At 43.8% G+C, this 23,632-nt stretch overlaps 1 protein-coding gene across 1 annotated transcript in view; it reads left to right on the forward strand.

The window, feature by feature from the left end:
- The window catches only part of NOX3 (NADPH oxidase 3), a 57,352-nt gene that overhangs the window by 14,351 nt on the left and 19,369 nt on the right, over window positions 1–23,632 (forward strand). Inside the window, exons 7-10 of the mRNA XM_003797858.1 lie at window positions 4,189–4,318; window positions 8,956–9,048; window positions 10,822–11,075; window positions 16,091–16,253. Of these exons, the coding sequence (XP_003797906.1) occupies window positions 4,189–4,318; window positions 8,956–9,048; window positions 10,822–11,075; window positions 16,091–16,253 (640 nt within the window). The remainder of the gene's footprint in view (window positions 1–4,188; window positions 4,319–8,955; window positions 9,049–10,821; window positions 11,076–16,090; window positions 16,254–23,632) is intronic.

The following is a 23,632-nucleotide window of genomic DNA, read 5'->3' on the forward strand; positions in this document are numbered from 1 at the left end:
AGAAAGCCCTTCTGATGAAGGAGCCTGACGTGCACGGCTAAAGGACACATGTAATATGTGAAAAGTACATTGACTGTGCCAAATGCTTTTTTTAGTAACACTGAAAATAAGCTGCATAGGTGACGAAATATTATATTTATTTTTCTTGGCTGACGCTGTTAGTGAGTCATGACATGTTTAGAAGATCCAGGAATTCTAATGAGTGCTGGATGACAGCAGATCCATGTCTCATTTGGTACCTGCTTCCACAGTTCAGTCTATGTGGGATTAGTCGGGATATATATTTTTTGACACCCCAGATGTCATTTCTGTTTAACCAACACCATCAGCTGGCAGAGCCAGTGTGCAGGAAAGGACGGTGTATGAGATGAGCTGCCTGATGTGGGCTAGATCCAACCCTGCCATCAGGTATCAGAGTGGCCGTGAGAAGCCCGTGTAGCCCCCGGGGCTTGAGTTTCCTCCTCATCAGACCTCTAAGAATGCCGTTCACTTCAATCCCATCACACGCTACTCTGGAATCCCACACCTGCAGGAGACTGTTCAGCTCCTCATTGGTAAGCTAGAGCAGCACCTGAAGTATCTGGGCGTGCATCAGGCGCACCCTCGGATAGGAAGTTTTCAGTCCTTTACAGATGAATAAAGGGCCTTGGACCAATTCATCAATTGCTCTCTACGACCCAGCTTGTCCCTTTTAATTATTTCAGAAATAGATGCCTTTTTTTCCATTTTACAATTGTCAAAGCCCATTCAAAATGCATGATCGTTTTGACCCCAACAACAGACCTGTCGATAGAGAAGGTGCTGTTGTTCTTACAGCATAAAGGGAAGCCGATGTTCAGAGCGTGAAGTGAAGCACTCAGGGCCGGATGATGAGGAAGTGGCAGAGTCAGACCTAGAACACTAGACCTCATCAAACCTTCCCTCTTTTTTAAATATATCTTTTGGTAAATTCCATTTTATGTTGAATTAGGGGTACACATGCTTTGTTTACGTATGTTGGTTTTGTACCAATTGAATCAAAATTACGAGTGTGTACCGTACCTGGCAGGTGTGAATTTTCCCATCCCCTTCTCTTCCCTCCGCTAGCTGGATTTCCATCTGTGCACCTGAGTGTTGATCAATTAGTTCCAATTTGATATTGAGCACATGTGTTTGTTTCTCCATTCTTGTGATGTTTCACCTAGAAGAATGGTTTCCAGTCCCGTTATTACCATTCTTTTTATGGCTGAGTAGTACTCCATGTATGCACATACCACATTTTATTAATCTATTCATGTATTGGTGGGCACTTGGGTTGCTTCCAGGTCTTTCAATTTTGAATTGTGCTGCTACAAATTTGAATGCAACATTTGAAGGCAGGTGGCCTTTTTATAAAATGCTCTTTTTCCCTTTGGGTACATTCCCAGCAGTGGGTCTGCTGGATCCAATGGCAGGTGCACTTTAAGTTCTTCGAGGTATCTCTGCGCCATTTTTCATAGAGGTTGCACTTGTTGGCAGTGCCACCAACAGTAGAAAAGAGTTCATTTCTCTCCACATGCAGGCCAGCATCTGTTGTTGGGGGCTTGTTCATACGAGCAGTTCTCCTTGGAGTTAGGCGGTATCTCGTCATGGTTTGACTAGATGAGATTTTCCTGATGACTAGAGATGTTGAGCATTCCCTCGTGAGTTTGTTGGCCGTTAGTACATCTTCTTTAAAGTTCCTGTTTATGTCATGTCCACTTTTTAATGGGTTGGTTTTCTTGTTGCTTGCTAATCTGCTTGAGTTCTCTGTAGATTCTGGTTACACTCCTTTATCAGATGTATACTTATGAATATCAAGCCTTTACTCTTAACAAGAGTGACGCGAAGAACAGGTCTTCACTTTTGTGAAAAGCTTCCTCCTCCACACCTGCAAGAATGTGGCAGGTGAGGTTGCAGACGCCCCGCTCAGCCCATCAGCAGCTCTTCTGCTCCCTTCCTCCACCAGCAGAACCTTCTCTTCTACTCCCCCTTCTCCCACCGACCACGGCTGCTGCCGAGTGCAGGGGTCCTGTACCCCAAAGGTGGGCTTCATTTCCACATGGCCTGGAAGAGCAGGCGCATAGCCTCTGGATAGCCAAGGTTACCACTCAGGCTCGGGGACTCTGGGTCCCCCTGGGTCCCTGGCAGAGCCCTGTGGGATTTGCCCTCCACCAGTCTACTATCTCCTCAACCTCCTTCCTGTCAGTGTCCCCCTCCCACTTCTAGAAGAGGGTCACACTTGCTACTGCCAGTGCCTGGGCCTGATTAAGAGCTCCCTCCCTGTTCATCAGCAGGTCTGAGAGAGACACATTGCCCTAGGAAGAAATACTCCGGAGGTATGTTTTACCCTAAAAGGCTGCCCATCCCTCTGCTGATCCTTAGCTCCCCAGTTAGCTTCTCTAGCCAAGTTACCATACTGCTACCTGGCTAGAGGCTTCCTGTTCTGCTTCAGCTGGAAGTCTCTCCTAAGCATGGGAATCTCACCATTCCATTTTGTGTTGGGCGGGGGTTTGTGGACAGTGCCTCACTGCCTGTGCACCAAGGGTACCAGGTCAGAGATTGTCAGTCCTTCCTCTGTACCTCTGATTCTGTTCCCAATGCCAGGGTTGTTAACCTCTGTTCATGAGGCTCTTCACAGCCCACGCACGTCTAGAAGTCCTCTTCACAGAAATTATGCCCCGAGTGGACAGCCCCTGCATGCACACTCTGGTGCATTGTAGAAGCACAAGAGGATTTCGCTGGGCAGTTTTTCATTGGAGATATTTTTAATATCCAAATAACATTTCACAAAAGAGATTTTTTAGTCATTTTAACCTAGTTGAAAGGCTTATTTTTGGGATAAGGGCCTCATTTAATCTTCTCAGCTTGAAGTATTCTACAGCTACTGTTTACAGCAAAAGTAATTTGCAAATTCTATACAAAATGCCAAGTAAAAGTAGGATTATTGGAATGTGTTAAGGCCCACTAATCTTCCTATTATGGGATGGAATAGATGAAGACATAAAAAATGTTTTAAAAATTTAAAAAGATACAGCATTTGTGGAATGATCTAAAGTTTCTTTTGGAAAAGACAGGGACTGTTGCCTCGAGAATGAAGAGGTTAAATCTTTCCTCTGGATTCTGTTTGTTATTCACCCTGCCTCTGTCCGGGCGTCGTTTGTACATTGGAGATTTACAGATAGTTTTTCTCATCTAACTCAGAGGGATGTTATCGAGTTTGGATGACGTCCATAAAGCAAACTGGGACAGAGGCCAAGGTGCCAGTGCTCGCCGGCACCAGGCTGCTTCCTCCTCCTACGTCCCCTTCAAATGGGACATGAGACTCCACAGTCTACTCAGGGCAGGAGTCTGTGAGATGCTGGAGTCTGTGAGTACCACGTTTCTCAAAATAAACCAGTATGTTTTATTCACAAACGCCAAGGAATCGAGCAGCTCCCAGATTACATGACCTCCTTGTGCGTCACTGCCCAAGGGTGACCCTAGGAGCCGGGACGAGGCACCTTGTCAAAGGTCAGTCAGTGCCTCCATGGCAAATACAGAAGGGTTACAGGACTCTTCCTCCGGGGCTCCATTCATAAGGGATGGCTTAAAAAAAAAAAAAAAAAACAAAGGCTGGCTTCTTTTTCCAATCCTAAATTTATTGCTACAGTCTTGAGGACACACTTCACTGTGACCTATTTTGACTCTGTCAAACACCGGGCCCGCTCGCATTCACTAAGGGAAAAATACTATTATTCGGGGTTTTCTTTTTTAGTTTTTTCACTTGAAAACTTCTAAGCACTCAGAAACAAACCAAAAAGGGTAGAAGTTAAATAAATTTGCAAAAGAACCAAATAGTACAAAGTTAGCCAATTAGCCCAAATCAGCAATCAGGACGAGACGAAACCTAATTAAATTCAACAGTCTACAAAAGGATGTGTTCAAACAATTTCCCTTCATTATGAATTCTCTAATATAGACACTTTCCATTTAACACAGGATACCACAGAGGGGCACTTCTTTTCTGGGATCTTCAAAGTTATTTGAAGCTTCTCAAATGCCTATTTTTAAAGATGCTGCGGAAATGAGTGACAGCCCGAGTGGCAAGAAGGTGCAGGGACAGTAGCACCCGCCGCCTGTGTGTAGCTGTGTCTAACAGGACTGCCCCAAATCATTTGACATTTTTTTCTTCTTCTTTTTTTAAATAAGTCGAATCGTTCGAGGCCAGACCCCAGAGAGTCTCTCGCTCCACAACGTCACCTTCTGTAGAGACCACCATGCCGAATGGCAGGCAGCTGCCCCGTGCCCAGTGCCTCAATTTTCTGGCAAGGAACCCTCGGTAAGAATGAACCCAGGAGCTTTTAAAAATAACTGTCCCCACAGTTAAAATAGCTAGAGCTTTTATATGCTTGAAAAAAAGAATAGCCCTTTTCAGCACTAGACAAAGCCAACTCTTTATTGAGTGTGCTAATGGAGAAATCAAGTTATGGATAATTCTAAAGGAGATTTACTGCCAAAAGCGCCCAGTGCAGCTTTGAAATGTGTTCTTCTACCTACCTTTAAATATGGACGTCTGGTACTGAGGGACTTTGTAACAGCAGAGTGCTGTCCCCAGAGGAGTCTGCACAGGCTCCCCTCCCCCTCATCCTCAGCCCCCGTCCCCTGCACAACCGTCCTCCATGCTGACAGCTCACGGCATCACCTCTCACACTGAACATTAAGTGACAACCAAATGAGAATCCTTCGACAACTTTTGGGACTGGGAAAATTGGGGTGTCAAATGTATTTACTTTTTATTCTAATTAAGCTCCCGTAACTGACATAATGACAACATTAGCCAAGAAGAGACGCACTAATTTGTGTAGGCGATAATGTCCACAGACTTTGAGAGTAGGAATTCCTCTCTGCATGGTAGCCCATTATCGTTGGGGGAACACATAAATAGGGATAATAATCCGATTGGGCCACTTCCAGTATCTTAGAACGGTGTAAACCTTTGGGACAGCTAGACGATGTGTGAAAGAAAACAAATGAGGCCAATAGATAGAAACTAAGAGCCCCCAAAATAAACAAGTGCCAAGAAAATATGTGTCATAAACCGTGGGATCATGGGGTTACAGTACATAAGTGGTGAAGATTCAGGAAATTGAGTCATCAACATATGAGGAAAATAAAGGGCTGTCTTTTTTTAAAACTCTCAAATATATTAAATTAAGCACTGGGTTTTAAGGGTGAAACTACTAGGAGGGACATTTAAAATGGAGAGAACCAAAATGGATGTGCCCATTAGACTGTGGTTGTTTTAATGGCCAGTATAGATTGTCTCTGTCTTAAGCTCAACTCTCAGTAGCCACTATCCAGCCTGCATGTTAATGAGGAACATGAATGCCTCTCTAAAATTTTCAGCTATAGCGTCTCCATAAAAAAATCAATACTCCCTACACCTCATGAATACAGACCAGGGCCTGCTCCCGGCAGCGTATGCAGACATTCATTATCATTAGGAGGGGGAATCTTACCCATCTCTCTGCTACCTCTCCCCTGCTGCACCTCCTTGCACACCCAAACTCACGGTGTCACTCTCTCCCATTATTTGTAACGGACCTTGATTCAATGTGTGTCGTGGACTGTGTCAGTATTGCCTGACTGAAGGGTATGAGATTCTCTCTGATGTCTAAGAGACACTGAATGTGAAGGTCATCCCAAGGACAAGAAAGGTTCCTGAGCTTCACTGCTCTGCACCTACCTGGTCTTTGCAAGCCTCCATTTCTATGTCTTTGCTTCTCTTGACTTGGTGCATTTTCGTAGCAGGTTAATCAATGAACATTTATCAACTCACCGTCAGTGGTGTGCCGCTCTCAGCATTAGCACAGGACAGATGCTCTGTGCATGACTTCGTAGAAACTGGACTGATCGTACCAAAGGAACTGATCATATCTTCCAGTCTCTTCTCCCCCACTTGTCTCACTTCTCCTTTCTACCTCAAACTCACTGACATCCCCAAGACTCCAGATTCCAGGACTGTTCGTGCAATCCAATCTCAAAAGATGCCTGGTCCTCAGCCAAAGAAGTGGTTTCTTTCATTTAATTACAACGTCAACAAATAATAATCATGAAGCTGACATTTTCTTATTTTTATTTCAGAATACTAGGGGTACATGTTTTGTTTACATACGTTGCCTTTTGCACAAATTGAGTCAAGGTTACATACATGCCCCCCAACCAGGCAGCGTGCACCACGTCCCAGAGGGATGAATTACTCCCACCCCCCTCTCCCCCTTCTCTCAGCTTGAATTTCATTGAGATTGAGTTCCATGCATACATGTAAGTGTTGACGCTCAGTTCCAGCCTGATACTGAGCATATGTACTTGTTTGTCCATTCCTACGATATTTCATTGAGAAGAGTGGTCTCCAGTTCCAGCCAGGTTGGCACAAAAGATCACCATTTTTCTTTTGGACTGAGTAATACCCCATTGTATGCATATACTTGGGTGGTTTCCACATCTTTGAGATTGTGAATTGTGCTGCTATAAACATTTGTGTTCAGGAAGCTGACACTTTTTTAATTACTAGGGAATGATGATAATGGGGAGGGGAAAGCTTGTTGTGAGGTAAGGTCAATTGAGCAAACTTTGCTGAGAGGCTGTTACATGCTTGGCATTGCCCTAGAACAGGATTCAGGAACGTGGGTCTTGCCCCAGGAGATCTTCTTGTCCAAAAAAAGAGGCTCTTCATAAATACACACATAAAACAAAATCAAAGCCAGCATGTTCTTATTTTCAGTAGGAATGAAAAACTCGGAGTGAAAGTGGAGGAAACGAGTTTCATTACTGCTGCTTTTAAATCAACATCGTTTTATTTCTATCATAAAATACTCGCAGGACTGTGACTTTTTTGAGTATTTTTGAAAAAGAAAAAAAATAAAGCTAGGCATCCACAGAGAATTTTAGCATTAAAGAAACTTAGAGGCTAAATAGTTCTGCCCCTTTAGTTAATAGAGAAATAAATCTATTTATTAGATTCTGAGGTCCATGGAGTTTCAGTTTCTTACCTCTGGTCACAGAGAGGTGAACAAAGCCACATCAAGAATCCAGAACTTCGAGCTCTGGCGGACAGAAGCTGGATTCTCTTTGCTGTTCGGAATACACAGCTGAACACCACCGAGGCAGAAAAGGACAAGGGGGTCAAGATGCCTTGTGTTGCCAGAGACAATCTATCCTTCGTCGGGCAGACAACAGGCCTCGCAGACAAAATGAAGAGCGGGTTGATGCAGATGGTAAGAGATACCATGTAAAGAGACCCAGAGATGAACCAAAAGAAATAGAAAAAGCAAGAAGATAACTCAAAAGAAGTAAAAATCCTGCTAAAGGGCTGGTGACCCATCAGTGAAGAGGCAGAGCTGAGTAACTGCTGAGGGAGCAGTGGCCAAAGTGTCAGCCGTGTGGTGAGCGTCGAGTTCCAGCAAGGCACCTTCCTGCTCCCAGGATAACATTTGAGCGAGGAGCACAGGCATAGTGGGGGGCATGGTGGGGATCACGGTGGCACTAAACTAACACAGAGGAAAGTTAGGACCATTGTGTAATCAGGGGTCCTCAAACCTTTTAAACAGGGGGCTAGTTCACTGTCCCTCATACCGTTGGAGGGCAGGACTGCGGGCCCCGGGACAGGTTGCTGCTAAGCAGGACAGGCAGCGGCTGCAGAAACACCCGACGGGCCGGATAAATGTCCTAGGTGGGCCGTAGTTTGAGGATGCCTGGAGTGTAAAGCCTTGAGTTCCAGCTCTGGCTCTCTGTGACCTACCGTCTTTCTGGGGGACTCAGACCCATTCCCAGAATGCCAGGGTTTTTCTTCCTTAAAGGAAGAATTTGACTCCATTTCCAGGACTCCTTAACGTCCTAAGGCACAGTGAGCTCATGAGGCTCTCACATTTCATGAAACAAGTCTCAGCACCCATCTTAGTGTTGTCAGAAAGAAGCGTGATTGCATGGTGAACGCTCAGGGAGGTAGCCAGGTTCTAGAAAGAACGAGAGCTGGGAAGTCAGGCACTTCTGAGCACACATCTTTCCCAGACACCTTGTCACACTTATGATCCAGGACAGTTTCTTTGATCTGGCAGAATCTTAGTTTCCTCTTCTCTAAAATAAAGATAATATACATCTCATGGGACTGTTCAGTATCAGACCTAAAATAAATAAGTCTTCAAAATATTTAAGTCCCCACTCCTTCGCTGTTGCTGGAGGAAGATCCCTTATGTTGTACACAAAATCTGGTAACGAATTGCCTGCTGGAAAATTGATCAGCCAGAATGCAGATTATACCCATAGAAGGTTAACATAGGATATGAATCACTGAGAATGAATGGAAATTTTCACTGTCATAATTTCTTCAGATAATTGTTGAGCCTTTTGTTCTGACTCTGTAAACTTAAATTTAAGGTGCTAAGACACTAACTTTGTTATTTTATTCCAGATAGCACTGGGTGTGTGTGTGTGTGTGTGTGTGTGTGTGTGGTGTTCTTACCCAGGCAGACTCCCAATCTGTGATGTATTATTGGCCAAAAACAATTACTATTTGAAATTCCTAAATTTAATTTCTCGTATCCTATGTTGGCTAAGTAATATAGCTTTGTACGCCTTTGACTTTGGCCGAGTTTGGAAGCATTTATGACCCTATCATACATAACACAAACATCAATCTGCTTTTTTATTTCTTTGCAAATTCAATTATTTCTAATTACATAAAGGCATCATTGATCAAGTAAGCATAAAAACCAATATAGAAGAGTTTAATCTCTTAAATAAGCTGGTAGACTTCAAGAAATAATTGAATGTTACAGTATTTAATACAAGGAGACATCTTTGTTGTTGCCTAAAGTTAAAGGAAAATGTCTAAACCCCATCATCTTGTATATTGATTTGGTTCAAATTGAAAATATTTGGATTCTATTTTCATTTCCTTTTCCTCTCTCTCTGCAGGCTTGGAAATGGGTTTTAGGCCCTGTGGTCTTGTATGCATGTGAAAGAATAATTAGGTTCTGGCGATTTCAACAAGAAGTTGTCATTACCAAGGTACGCATCTAGCTTTATGTCTGAATAAAAGCCTGAGCGCAGATGAAAATTTTTTATTAGCCCAAGTTTTTAATTTGCCATTTTTATTGCAGAACTGTCTGTAATTTAGAGGCTCATCTTCTGTTCTAATAATTGCTTGTATCCCAAGCATCTTTTAGTGTGACTAATTTTGCTGAAGACAGGGATCAGGGCTTCAGAGCAGCACGCAGAATTCTGATAAAGGTCTGTGGTACAGCCCCGGAATTATCTGTATTTCTCTTTATTCTAGTTTCTCTCGGGGGGTGGGGGATAGCAGGGGGCACAAGTACGCTTTACACAGGACATAGTAACTTAGAGGATCATCACTCCCTTCGCCATGTAAAGGCATGGATTTGCAAACATAGCAATAATATACAAATATTTCCAAGCACACACACTTTCACCTGGGACTATTGTGCAGAGGACAGGGGAGCTATCACCATAAGGTTCAGAGAAATGGAAAGGAAAACTCTACCCGAGGGAGCACAGTGCTCCTGGGGACATTTTCCAACCTTGATTTCCAGCCCCACATCCAATCGTTCCCTCAAGCTAGAGGATGATGGGAATGCTTAGACCAAGACCAAAAATGCACGTCAAGGAGACTGAAAATGTACCAAAACCTCTCCCCTGGTTTTTTAAATGTCCAGGGAGAAATTCTCTGTTAACCAAACCTGTACTACTTGGCTAATATAATTTTAACAGAACTCTATATCTCCTTAACTGTCTTCATGAAAGCTGAAGTATAGAAATTGCTTCATATTTCTGCTGTAAGATGTTTCTATGTTGCTGTTTTTAAGCTAAGCACCAAAGGATGTCAGGCTCTATCAAAAGCCAGACTGTAAAACTCCTGGAAACCTACTGGAGCTGTTACTAGGGAGACCGTTTAACAGCAGTGTCAGAACAAATAGCAGGAGGGAGAGGGGAAACTTAGAACTAATGGCGAAAATGCTGTGAAATTTCTCTTTTGAATGGAAAAATACTGCCACTGGATCCACACAGTCGATTTTGTTCCCCTATACCTCTTGTCAAAAAAGAAGACACAGGCGCCTGGAGAGATTTTTCAGAAAACAAGGTAGAAATCTAAGATGGGAAATTAGTTCTTTCCTTCTGATAAACAGCAAGCTATAAAGCTCTTATAAAAGCAACCGGAGCTTTTGCACAATGCTCCCCTGTACGTGTGTGTGTGTCTAAAACTCAGAACCCAGGCAGGATGCCTGGTAAGATTCAACAAGAACAGAAAAACTAACAAAAACCACTTGAGAGTGAGTTTGGTGACTGTTTTTCACTTAACGTGAAGAAATATTGGGTTAATGCACAAGAGACTGAAAAAAAGATTCAGCTGATTGAAAAAGGTAACAAATTGTTCCTAAATTTTAAAAATAGGGAGATAGGGCCATGACGACTATTTGAATAACTTGGAGCATAACTGAGTGATATGCACAATATGTTAGCCTTTATTCTCTTGGATCAAGTTAGCTGTGCCATGCAGAGCTTGCCCGCTGGAGAGAGACTCACATGTCAAGCACCACATGGCCCCTGGGCGCAGCCACCCAAATTTCCAGCGTAGCACTCTGCAGGAGATAAACTTCATTCTTGCTGGAGCTGCAAATCTCATTGGGAACTAACAGCAGATGGATTACGTACATTAGACCTCCAAAAACGCTGATTTAAAATGTCGAATACCTTGGATGACATGAAAAGTGTTTTTTATTATTTAATCTGAGAAAAAAGACAAGCTCTCTTGCTCTAATGCAGGTGGTGAGCCATCCCTCCGGAGTCCTAGAACTTCACATGAAAAAGCGTGGCTTTCAAATGGCGCCGGGGCAGTACATCTTGGTGCAGTGCCCCTCCATATCCCCGCTGGAGTGGCACCCCTTCACCCTCACCTCCGCCCCCCAGGAAGATTTCTTCAGCGTGCACATCCGGGCAGCAGGAGACTGGACCAGAGCTCTCCTGGAGGCCTTTGGAGCAGAGGGACAGACCCCCAAGGAGCTCTGGAGCCTGCCAAGGTTTGATCCCACTTCTCTCGTAATGTACAGGCAGAAGTCACAATATTGCAAAGAGCAAGGGATCTTAATGCGTCCACATGCTACCAAATTCAGCAATACCTTTATTAGATTGTGGGTGTGAGTTTTTAAAATTTGAGGATCTATATAAAAAGCATAATTTATGTAGTAAACTTCCTGGAGAGGCAAGTACATTTCTGTAAAAAGCTAATTTGCAACAACGCTAGGCAGTGATCCAGGAGGAAGGAATGTTCCCTGCCCAGCTCCAAAAGCATCGCTTGGCTGATGCTGTGCAGCCAAGACAACTCTGCAAATGTGGTTTTCTGTCACAGCCTGAGGTTTTTAGATTCTGCTTGTAAGGTTTGCAAAGTCTAGCCTTCATAAGAAGGATGCTGTGTCTTGTGCCCCCTGCTTATATGACCCTAGGTATGTCGGCCTTGAGGGCCCATGCTACACCTGTACAACCTGGTCTTAACTTGATTCATATATCGGAATCCCTGTTTCCAAAGAAGGGCCTGGGGCTTAGGACTTCAGCATATCCACTGGGGGATGTGATGCAACCTGCACCACCACCCCCTCCAAAAGCCCGGGCACGGCACAGAGTTGCAGTGTAAATTGCCACTCCTGGGCTCTTTTCAGCAAATAACAGCTGGAGGTGGATGCCCACTCTTACTCTAGGATTACCCCAAAGCACATGGTTAGGGTTCCAGAAAAACAGGGACACAAAACATAATAAGAAAATGAATTTGAAAGAATTTGATGTTTTAAAAGAAGCATCAAGAGTTGCCTGCTCTTCTACACTTAGAGGGGAACAGGAGCTACCAAGCTAATGAGAACTCGGGTAGGGAGCACTGTAAGGATGCATTTATTAATAGAGGGGGGGCTCCTGAGGGCAGGTGGTTGTCTTTCCTCCTCTGTGTCTCTGGTGCCTCCCACGGGGTCTGACATGCACCAGGTTCAGAGGAAAGCTTTGGTGAAGCAATGAATTACCATCTGGACCCAAGATGGGTTCTTTATTTTACTCAGTTTGACAAATATTTCTTGGCAACAGACTAGGTACCATACTAAATTGGCAGTGCAACGTATAATCGCCTTATTATACTCTGTCCCCCGTCCCGTGGGCTCCAGGGCTGTGACCATGTAGCTGTGGGCAGGTTGTGTTTAGTGGACAGGAAGAGCCACAGGCCTCCATTCAAACACAGGTCCTAAAGAATGGTGTGAGATCAGGCCAGGTACAAACAGCATCTGCTCAGACCAGAGCCCCAGTCAGATGACAACACGAAGAGCTTTTCCTTTTTATGATGGAAAGGAAGCAATTCAACAGAATTCTAAGGTACAGAGTGTGCAGATGTTTAAAGTGTACAAAAGCAGGTACACTGTGCACAGGCACACACACACACCACGACTGCTGCTTCCCTGGTCCTGCCTTCCCCGGATGTTGCCAAGGTGGAAAACGTCAGCCTCTCTGCTACCCAGTTTCTGCCCTGTGTGTACACAATAAAATGGTCCAGTCCAATGGTCCACTGTTTCTCTTGACACACTCACTGCCATTTCAGCCAATCCCCCATCAAGAATTCAGCCCCCATTTCTCAGTAGTTGATAGGCTTTCCACCTGTGGAGGTGTCGTCAGCCATGAGGCCCGACAGGATCAGGTCCCGGGGCCTCCTAAGCTTCTGTGTTCCTCCTGCTGCTCCCAAGTGCTCCTACCTCTTGCAGCATTCTCGTTTGTCATACACTCTTGCGTCTGCAGTCCTCAGTGCCTTTGTCATTGCTGTTCCATCCACCTGGAATTCTGTTCCCTACACCTCTGCTTGGGGACTCCCTCCCTGCCATCAGGTCTCTCCCTAAATGTCACCTTCTCCTAAGGCCTTTCCCTTCCTGCCCCACATGAACCAACAACTCCCGGCCATCACTCAACGGCCTCCTGCCCATGCTGACCTTCCCTTCTTCCATGGCACTTACCACCACCTGACCCCCTCCATGTTTGCTTGTTTGATTACTGTCTGTCTCCACACACTAGAATACAAACTCTATAAGAAAAAGGACTTCATCTGTTCAGTTCACTTTAGCATCTCCAGGGCCTACAACAGGTTCTGGCTCTTAGTAGGCACTCAGTAAATACTTAGTGAAGGAATAAAAATGAGTTGTCATAAACAACGCAGCTTCCTGCCTTCTGTTAACTGTGGTTTGCCCCCTGCCTCTATATGCGTGGAGGCATTTGTATTAGGGGTGAGACCTCCAAAAAAGCTAGAATTTGTTTAAATCTTCAACATACAGAATTTTACTGGAGTGTCCTAAATGATTTTACAATTCAGCATTGTTTCAATTTTAAATTGAATTAACCATATAGGAAAGAGAACCATATCTTTTTACTGCTTTGGACCCAGAATGAATTTAATCCAGTCCCAAGAATCCATGAGGCAAGGAGTGAGTGAGAAGCTCAGGAGAAGTAAGCCTGGGTGAGGAGGACCTCTTCCTCTGAGCTCAGCAAAAAGGGAGAAAATGTAAACTCTTCTAAAAGACAGAAGCTTTCCAGAGCTAGGGTTCCAGTGTTAGATGCCTGGGCTTCCAAGCACAAGTGAGTGGGCAATCATGGAGAGTGCACCTAACACCTTGTTTAAGCTTCCTCATCTGTACAAGGACGATGATAATCATAGTTCCTAAAGCTTTTGTTTAGGATGAAATACAACAGTCTGTACAAAGTCCTTAGCACATGCTAAGTGCTCAGAAAAAGTTAGTTACTATTATAATTAGATAAATAAGAAATGTCACCCTCCCAAGAGATGACAGCAGGAGTGATGGCCGGAGGAGTAAAGGGTCACCAGTGCAGAGATGACAGCAGAGAGTGACACAGTGGGAAGAGTCGCTGACCACACCCAATCAGGAGCCAGCCGGCCTGATGTTGGGAAGAAGAGATGTGTTCTACGCTGCGTTGCAAGGAGCTCTGGGTCTAAATCAAGTCAGAGATAGCTCAGTAAACGTAGATACAAGAGTTTGTGCAAAGGAAGCTGATTTGGATCATGAGAAGTCTTGAGAAATGTGGAGACTTGGGCCCCCCGAAAAAACAATAGTTGATATCTGTGATCAACTATTTAAAGGCCTAAGAGGCAGAAAAGGAAGACCTGGAATGTGCTTCTTGGAAGGCAGAAGGCAAGAGTTGTGAGAAGACAGATTTCAGTAAGACATGAGAAGAAACTGTCAAACGCTTAGAACAGTCAGAGAGTGGGGTAAGGTGCCCTGCAGTTTAACATCAGAACGTGATCAGCTCTCGGGGAGGGGGAGGAACAGTTATCGTATTAGTATTACAGAAAAATTCGACTAAATATCTTCTTCTGTGGCTTTCTGCTTAGATTCTCAATTCTAAATATGTAGAAATGCATTCATTATATTTATTTCTACGGATTATATGACAATTCTTTTTTGAATGTAATTGATATCTTTTAAAATCATTGTCAAATAAATTTTAAATATGACTAATTATAAAAATGATGAACAATAAGACATTTTCATCCAGGGATAGGTCTCTGCCTCTCTGTATCTCTCTGTTCTCTTCGTCTAATTATTTATAAAATAATCTACAGTGGGCTGAAGACACTAACCCTTTCTGGTTAATGACCTATTATTTTTATTCTTCCATTTCCATATATCAATATGTAATAAAGCCTTATTAATTAAGAGTAACTTGAGGAGAGTTAATTTGAATTATTAGGAAGTCTGGCATATAGAATATTTTAAAATAAACCCAATTGAACTTTCACGAACACATAGTAAAGCCCAAATGGGCCGACCTTGGATGCCTTCAACAAACAACCCTTAGGGAATGGTTATGAATAACTTAGAAACTTTTAAATTAGCATATCTTTGTTCATATGTAAATGTGTGCTTTTGGACTAGTTGAAGTTATTTAATACATTCTGCTGACTGAAATATTTTAGAGATTCCCTTTGCAATTTATTCAACCCATTGTTACTGAACAACTCCATGCTGGAGAGTGCTGGGATAAAGCAGTGAGCATAGACCTCATAGCTTAAGACAGACATAAATCAAAGAGTGAACACACACAAAAATTGTAAAATCTTACCTATGCTGAGGACTATGAATGAGGAGAACATGGTTTTATAAATTACAGAACAAGGAATTTCACCTAGTCTAAGGGGTTCAGGAAAGCTATTAACCAGGTAAGGACAGAGGAGAGGCTAAAGTCAAGTGTTCCCACTGAAAAGACCATCATGTGCAAAGGCCCCGTGGCAGAAGCCAGCACTGTGTATCTTAAAAAATGGCAGAAAAGCCAGTGTGGGGAATTGGTAAGGAGAATGGAGAAGAATCCAGAGGCCAGTCCCTGGAAGATCCTCTTATTTATTCAATGAATAAGCTCTCTTCTTATAAAAACAAATGGGCTAAGCAAAGACAAAACATCAGTGCTGCCCTAGGCCTAATTGCCACAGATTCTGAGTTAGTGTAATCTAGAATAATGGGTTTTAGAAGTTCCACATAACTGACAAATTATTTCCAAATTATATTTATTCCAAATGAATGGCTTCTATTAGACTAAAATTACATAAACATACTAAGATGTGTGACCAGCCAAATGAAAACGGGGGAACTGCGTTAGGCAGAGGAAAGATGAGCCTTCTACACCACCTCGATGCTTCTGATTTCTTCCCTCTGATGGCAGCTGGGGGCTGGAAGGTGGTAAGACCTCTTCTGTAGGCCGTGTATAATGCTTAGAGCCCACACAGACTTCTAAGAACTGTAAGAAGAGCGTCCCACATGGAAGAGGCCTGAGCTACAGCTGGCGATATCCAGCTTTGTCTCTCTGTGAACGGTGTCTAAGCCAGGCCTACCTGGCTGCCTCCCCAAATCCTCATGCTAAACCCAGGCTTTCAAATCAGAGCATCCTCAAGCACAGAGTCAACCTCTCTGCACACACTTACAAACACATCCTGTAAAAATCACCAGCGGACAGAGGCAGAGCAAGGTGTTCTGAAGGTCAAGTGGGCTGTGCTCTGTGATTCCAGGCTGGCGGTGGACGGACCATTCGGAGCCGCTCTGACAGATGTGTTTCACTACCCCGTGAGCGTGTGTGTTGCTGCAGGCATCGGAGTCACCCCCTTCGCCGCTCTTCTGAAATCTATATGGTACAAGTGTTGTGATTCACAGACCCGAATGAAGCTGAGCAAGGTATGGAAAAATCATTAGTTCACCCTTCCGTGGATTAAAAGGTTCAATGTCCTTATATCTATCATCTGCCGATTCTTGGGGAGGATTTTAATTAACTATGAGGGATAAACTCAAGGATCCTTAACTATACTTATGTTCTTAAAACTCTCCACTCGGTATTACATTTATGAGTAGGGTTATGCCTAATCTTGTTAAAGATGACAAGACATAAATTTTATTGCTTCATTGCCATTACAGGACATGTAATTGCTCATCTCAATAAAATATGGACAGGCTGCAAATGGCTATGTGACTGGGCTGCAGTTAGTGATATTAACAGGCAGCCTTCCCCCTGCTCTCTCGAGCTTAATACCATAGCTGCAAGTGTCCAAATTCGATCCCTTCCTTTCATGGACTTCAGCTCTTAACAAGAAGCCATGATTAGGATTCAGCCTGCTTGCCGTCCAGTTGTCAATCTCCTTTTGGTCATCTCCTGCTAAATGTATACCCTCCAGCTAAATGCCCCTGGGATTTCCTCCTCCCTTTTTTCTATGTAGAGACTCCATCCCCTTCTTTGGGCCTCTTAGGATCAGAAGCTGGCACCAGAGCAATAGTGGACCAGAAACTGATGACCCCAAAGCAGCATGAACACTGTGGGGGGTGGGGAGCAAGACACCAGTGAAGCATGGTGCCAGCCCTGGCCCTGCCACTTCTCTGATTGGCCCTTTGGCCACAGTTTCCTCATCTATCAAAAGGAGATACTCAACTCCCAATGTTCTATGGGACACTTGTCACCTTACCCACTAAAGAGGATTCCGTGGTCAAAGGGGCTTCAGGAACACCCGGCAACAGCCCTCTCTAGAAGACTCACATCATCTACTGGGCTGCTAAATAAGTTCTGCAGAGCAGAGTCTCGGCCAGTTTTGTTTCAAGCGTCCTTCCCAAGCTTGTTCAGCCACAGAACCTCCCCCCACCTAGCTCCTCGTAAGGAATAGGTGTGAATTCTGTGAAGCACCAGACAGTCCCAGACTGGGAGATCTCTAACCCAGGGCTTTCCCGCAAAGAAATGAAGGTGAAATTGGCTATTTCATGAGATGCCTGACATACGCTTTGTCCCTTGATTTTTATAATCTCTCCCAACAAACTTGTGAAGTAAATAATGTAAGGCCTGTTTTCCAGATAAGGAACCTAAAGCTTAGAGACATTAAAATGACTTTCCTGAAAATACATGAGGTAATCAGGCAGAATCAGGGTCTCAGGGTCTAGACTCAGGTCCACTTGGCTCTTCCCATGACTTACACAACTCATGGGAGATGGACTGCCACCCCCTTCCCACAGCCCCAGTGCCATGCTGCAGCAAGGCCGTGGGGCTCCTGGTTATCAATTCACCTCTCTGAGCTGGGTTTCCTGATGCACACATTGGAGAAATCAGACTCTATATCCAACAGGGAGTTTTGATACCAAATAAAACAAATAAATGGTATAGAAATATCACTGTGTAAATGTGTATAATAGGGATATATCTGTTAATTATATCTACCAACGATACAACTAGATTACTAGCATTACTACTACTGATGGCCTCGATTTAGCAAGCATTGACTACCTAACAGGTAAGGAGCTGGGCATTTTACATTCACTATCTCTTGCCATCCTTTTAAGGTACTTGTTAGTTGTATTCCCATTCTACAGATGAGAAAACTGAAGCTAGCTTAGAAAGCTGATAGGAATGATAGCATCATCTTACTGAACTGTCATAAGATCTTAGTCAGATAAGTATATCCTCAACTTATCAATGAGGACTCCGAAGCCTGGAGAAATAAAATAAATATTAGGACTAGAATTGGAGCCAAAACCCACCTTCTTTCCACTGCACCGTACTGTGTGTAACAAAGCAAGCAAAAGATATTTGGATATTTGGCCCTCACGGCCATGCTTTGTTACGGTTTGCAATGATTTCTCAGCCATGCAGAACTCTTGCTCTCCTCTTGCTGTCTACCAGATAAAACGCACTTAGGGAGGGGACTCACTGCCTCCTGGTTTTCATTATGCTAAAGGTCACGGCATGGGGGCGAGGGAAGCTGTGTGTCTGACTCAGTCATCCTCTCGACCGGTATTTATTCAGTAGCCTTGCGTGCTGTGCGAGGCCTTCTCACTTTCACATCCGGAGTCTACCACTCTCTCCCACTCTGCTGAGAATACCCTCACTCTCACACTCTCCTGAGAATACCCTCTCCCTTCTCTCAAGCTCCATTATTCCTTTTCTGTCCTTCTGTTCTATGTGGGTCATTATGAAAGTTGTTAGATACATAAAAATCAGGAAACACAAAATCCACATGGACAGAAACCAGTGGAGCCTCCCAGCAGCACTGATGAGCTGAGCAAGCTGAAACTTGATGGATGAATCAGAAATGACGCCGCTGCCAACTGGGTTTCTTGGAAGTGAAATAATGGACCATAAGACAGTCTGTCACAAAACTTTCACAGTGACCCACGTATCTTTCTTTCCTGTGTTAAGGTTCATAAAATATTTCCCTAGCAGACTGGGAGCTCCTTGAACATGGCTGCTCTGGATATTTCCATAATTATGTACATATATTCTATAAATATTGAATAAATCAATGAGTGAATAAATGTCCACATTCCCCAAAGAATAAACATTTGCTTCTGTAGACTTTTCTGTAAAATTTAAGGTTACTAAGATTAATTCATTTTTTTATTGAACCGAAAAGACCGTTTAGTAATTTTATCATTCAAAATTATAGGTTCCAATTATTTTACTACAAGTATAGAGGAGAAATTCTTGTAAGGACTCACAAATTCTTAAAATTCAGACAGGGACCCACAACTTCTTAACACTGCCTCCTTTCTCAACATCCTGTTGTTATTCCTACGCCCTCCTTGTGGGTTTCCTCAAGGCTGTTTCAGTGGGATGGCTAAGTAGTGTCACCCCAAATCATCAAACAGGGACGTTGATCTGCATTCCAAAACTCAGAAACCATAGAATAGGAAATTAAAAAAAAACAAAACAATGCTTTCATAACTTACAAAAATTCGAAGGACTATTTGGATAAGACTCAGCTGAAAATAAAGTCTGGAATTATAGCACCTGAGAGGGGACGCTAAAGCCACGGACTGACGTGATAACTCAGAGCCCCCACTGCCCCAGCTTCGCCTGTCACCATGAAAGGCAGTATCTGTGCCCAGGTGGAAGTGATTTGTCCCAAGTCACCCAGCTGGTTAGCCACTGAGTCAGGACCAGAGCTGATGTTTCAGACTTCCACTTCAAAGCTCTTTCATGACAGGAGTGAGGTCTTCATGCTATTGAAAGTTTAGGCTGAAAATTACTCTCAAGACTCAGCTCCTTGGAGTCTACAAGCATGAGAACACATTTAGGAAGCGTCTCTCTTTTAAAGCAACTTTGCATCTGAGTACAGCTACCCTTAGGCTTATGTAACTTGTATTTGTCAGCGCTGCCCACGCGCAGCTGAGACATAAACGCTACTTTCACTAAACTGTCAGGGTCTGTGTAATTTTTCAGGTACAGCAGAGCAAAGCAGTCCGTAGTTATCTAACGGCAGGTTCACAATTGTAGGCCTGGCCTGTAGTCTTTGGATTGTCCTCTTTTGTGAAAAGGAAGGGGAGCAGGACCGCCTGGGCGTTGAGAGGTAGAATTTTCAGTTTGAATGGTTAACTGCAATTAGGTGGGATTTCCTCCTCCATATGTAAAATACCAGTTGGCAGAAGGCATACATTCTTACAAATAAGCCTCAAGTTACAGTAAGAAATTTGCACCAAAGTTTTCTTAGTTATTCTCCTTGCAGACCGTATCTTCCTGACCCTTCTCTTGTGCCCTATTACTCTAGAAAACTTCTAAGTAAAAGGAAGGAACACCAGGAAGATGCCTTCCTTAGGGTCAAAAGCAGCACTTTCCATGTGAAGCTGACATTCTTAAATGTCTTTTTTCCTAACTACCTTTTATTTTTAAAGATAAGGGAGGTGGTGGGGAGCAGAAGGGAGTGAAGTGGCCAGGAGACGATGTCCCCGAAAGACAGAATAACAATCAGTATCGGGACAGCTTGCTGAGATGAAAATAGGCGAAAGTCATAATGCGTTAAAGAAATATTTTCGAGAGAAATGAGAGCCAGACTTCCCCGCGCTGAAGGTGGATGAGAACCCCGGGCCCCTGTGGGAGGAGGGAGGGCTGAGTGTGGCGGAGAATTCTCAGAGCCGCAACACGGAACAAGCCGCGCGCCCCATAGCGATAAACGTCCTCCGCCTCCTGCCTAACAGGTATGATTAATTCTGCATCACACTCAATTTGTGAAAAGAGCTCTTGAAAAAAAATTAGGACGGTTTGCTTGTGCAAACTGTCAAAATGATGAATGAAATAGGTGTGTGTGAATGGGGAGGGAGGGGGGTGACTGCTGACATAAATAGATTGGCTTCCACATTTTAGTTCTCCCTAATATCCCAGCCGTGTAGACAGGACCGAGAGAGCTGCCAGCTGGAAGATTTGGTTCATTTTCTTAACTGCATATGTAATCTTCAGACTACAATAAAATAGATTCTAGAAAAACGGAGATAATCTAATTTCTTCATAAATTGTCTTCCTTCATCAGTTCAATAATACATAACCACAATAATGGGTATTTATAGTGTGGCCCATGCAAAATGGCCTTCAGGTTCTTAACCTAATATAATAAACAGATAATTCAAATAAAAAGACAGCAGGGGCCAGTGGGAACAAGGAAAAGAGGCCACGAAAGACAAAAATCTATACTGTACTTAAATATATTAATAAAACAAAGGAGGGCCTGTTCTTTTTTCTAATGAATGAAAAATGCATTTAATTTAATCCTTTTAGTTTGAGAAATTATTTACTTTCCCTTTCCCTCACACTGGAGCTCTGGCTACTTCTGGAACTGATCATCTCTACTCACCTCCCAGACTGTTATAATCAATTGGACTCCTCCAGAGGGGCCAGACGGGTGTCTCTAAAACAGCAGGTGCACGTCCTCTTGCATTGGGCGACCTCAAAAGGCTTCGGCCCCTCATCAGGCCTTACCATTGCCCAGTGGGAGGTGACTAGTATTCATATTTCTAATATCTTAGTTTATTAGTCACATGACTCTTTATGTAAAACAGTCCAAATATACCAACATTCTAAAATCTGCTTCCATCCACCTCCCTCCCCAAACTAACCACCTCCCAGAATTCGGTCCCCAAGAAGCTCACCATTAACAGTTGAGAGCATTTCGTGCCTTGTCCATACATTCACATGCACATACCTACATGCAGATGCACAAGACGTGAATTCTACATAAGCAGAGGTGTGTTCGTGCGGACAGAGAGAGGAGGAGAGGGGTATACAATTTGCTTTCCTTTCTAACATGACTCAGAGCAATGGTAATACCTAAAGAAACTATTTCATTTTATCTGTTGCCTTCAGAGTATTCCACAGTAGGGATAGCCCACAATTTACTGAATCATTCTACTAATGAATGGGTAAGATGTCCAACAAAGATTAGTAATTGTAATTAGAACAAACTGAGGCACAAAATAATCAGTCCTCATTATAAAAATAATGCTTATAAATGTATATCACTTTAAAATGAGAGGTTTTACACATTAGGGGGCTTATTGATAAGAAAAAATATTTCTTCTTGTATCTCCTCTTGTATACCATTGTGTTCATCCAGGGTTACCTTGACAACAAGAACAAAATAAAACTAGAAAAATAACAGTGACAATTTATTAAGGATGTAGTATATTTTCTAAGTATCAGTCAGAGTCTTTATCTTTGCAGAGCAAAAATTCCCCTTTCTGGGAAATAGTCATGATCCCCTCCTTGCGGAACCTTGTCACCTTTCTGGTTTGGAGCACCTGTCTGTTCTGTTCTTTCTTTCGTACAGTGTTGGGGAGCAGGTGACCCTTCAGCACTCTGGCCTTCAAAGCATCGGTCAAGGGGTCCCCTGTAAAATGCCTCCAAGTGGGGTTTGCACACACAGAGCCAGGCACACTCTTCCTAGTGAAGGGGTTCCTTTCACGGGCTGCTTTTTATGATCATTGCTGAGATTCTTATTCTGAGACTGAGGCTGAAGATAAAGTTTGCCTTCACCTGCGCTCAGTGACTCCCGACTCTGTAATTCAGGAGAGAGGAGTGGGAACACACACCAGGCCAGGCAAATGTCCGCCTTTGCTCTATAACAGGAGTCCTCAAACTTTTTAAATGGGGGGCCAGTTCACTGTCCCTCAGACTGTTGGAGGGCTGGACTGAGGGGCCCAGGATGAGTCAGCTGCTAAGCAGGACAGGCAGCAGCAGCAAAAACACCCAGTGGGCTGGATAAATGTCCCCAGCGAGCTACATGTGGCCCACGGGCCATAGTTTGAGGATGCCTGCTCTATGATGTAAACAGCTTGTATTCTAAGCTCCTCCAAATGGCAAAGAGGACAGTGACAACAGCAGCTAACCCCTGAGCACTGACTGTGTCTGCTGGCGAGTGCTAAATGTTTCAATAAACCGAATCCTTTCATCCTCACAATAAGCTCATCATGGCATGTCCTGTGTTTACTGCCACTTAACGGTATATGGCAATCTGGGCTTAAGTTAAACAAGCCTTGTCCAGTTACACAGCTCCTGTATGAGGAAGTGGGCGGGACGTGGGACTCGCAGGCTCCCAGGGTTTAATTACCTTAAATTAAATGTACTGCACTGTCCCGACCCTGCATCCTCCAGGAAGCTCTTCTTTGGAAGGGTTCTGCACTACAAGTGAATGCGTACATACATATTTTCTCTCCCGTTTTATCTCTGGAGACTGATTTGGTTCTAAAGAAATAGAGGTCGTGTTCACGGAAGCGTCCTCTGCCCGTGTTCCATGTGGCTTCCGCTTCTGAGATGCTACATCCAGAAAGCGTCAAATGCTAAGTGGAGTTCATGAGCTGTGCTGGTGAAACAGATTGATACGTCTTCTCAATTCGTTATCTGAACTTTTTTTTTTCTTTTTCAGTTTTTGGCCAGGGCCAGGTTTGAACCCGCCACTTCCAGTATATGGGGCCAGTGCCCCACTCCTTTGAGCCACAGGTGCTGCTCAAGTTTTCTGAACTTATTTATCAAAATTGGCTGGGGGGGCATCATCTGTGGTTCAGTGGGTAGGGTGCCGGCCCCATATACTGAGTGTGGTGGGTTCAAACCCAGCACTAGGCAAAGTGTCACAAAAAAAACAGCCAGGCATTGTGTCAGGCACCTATAATCCCAGCTACTCGGGAGGCTGAGGCAAAAGAATCGCATAAGCCCAAGAGCTGGAGGTTGCTGTGAGTTGTGATGCCACAGCACTCTACTGAGGGTGACAAAGTAAGACTTTGTCTCTGAAAAAGAAAAATTGGCTGGGAATGGTGGC

Source organism: Otolemur garnettii, unplaced genomic scaffold (genome assembly GCF_000181295.1).
Source record: "Otolemur garnettii isolate 467f Iridium unplaced genomic scaffold, OtoGar3 scaffold00126, whole genome shotgun sequence".
Taxonomy (NCBI): domain Eukaryota; kingdom Metazoa; phylum Chordata; class Mammalia; order Primates; family Galagidae; genus Otolemur; species Otolemur garnettii.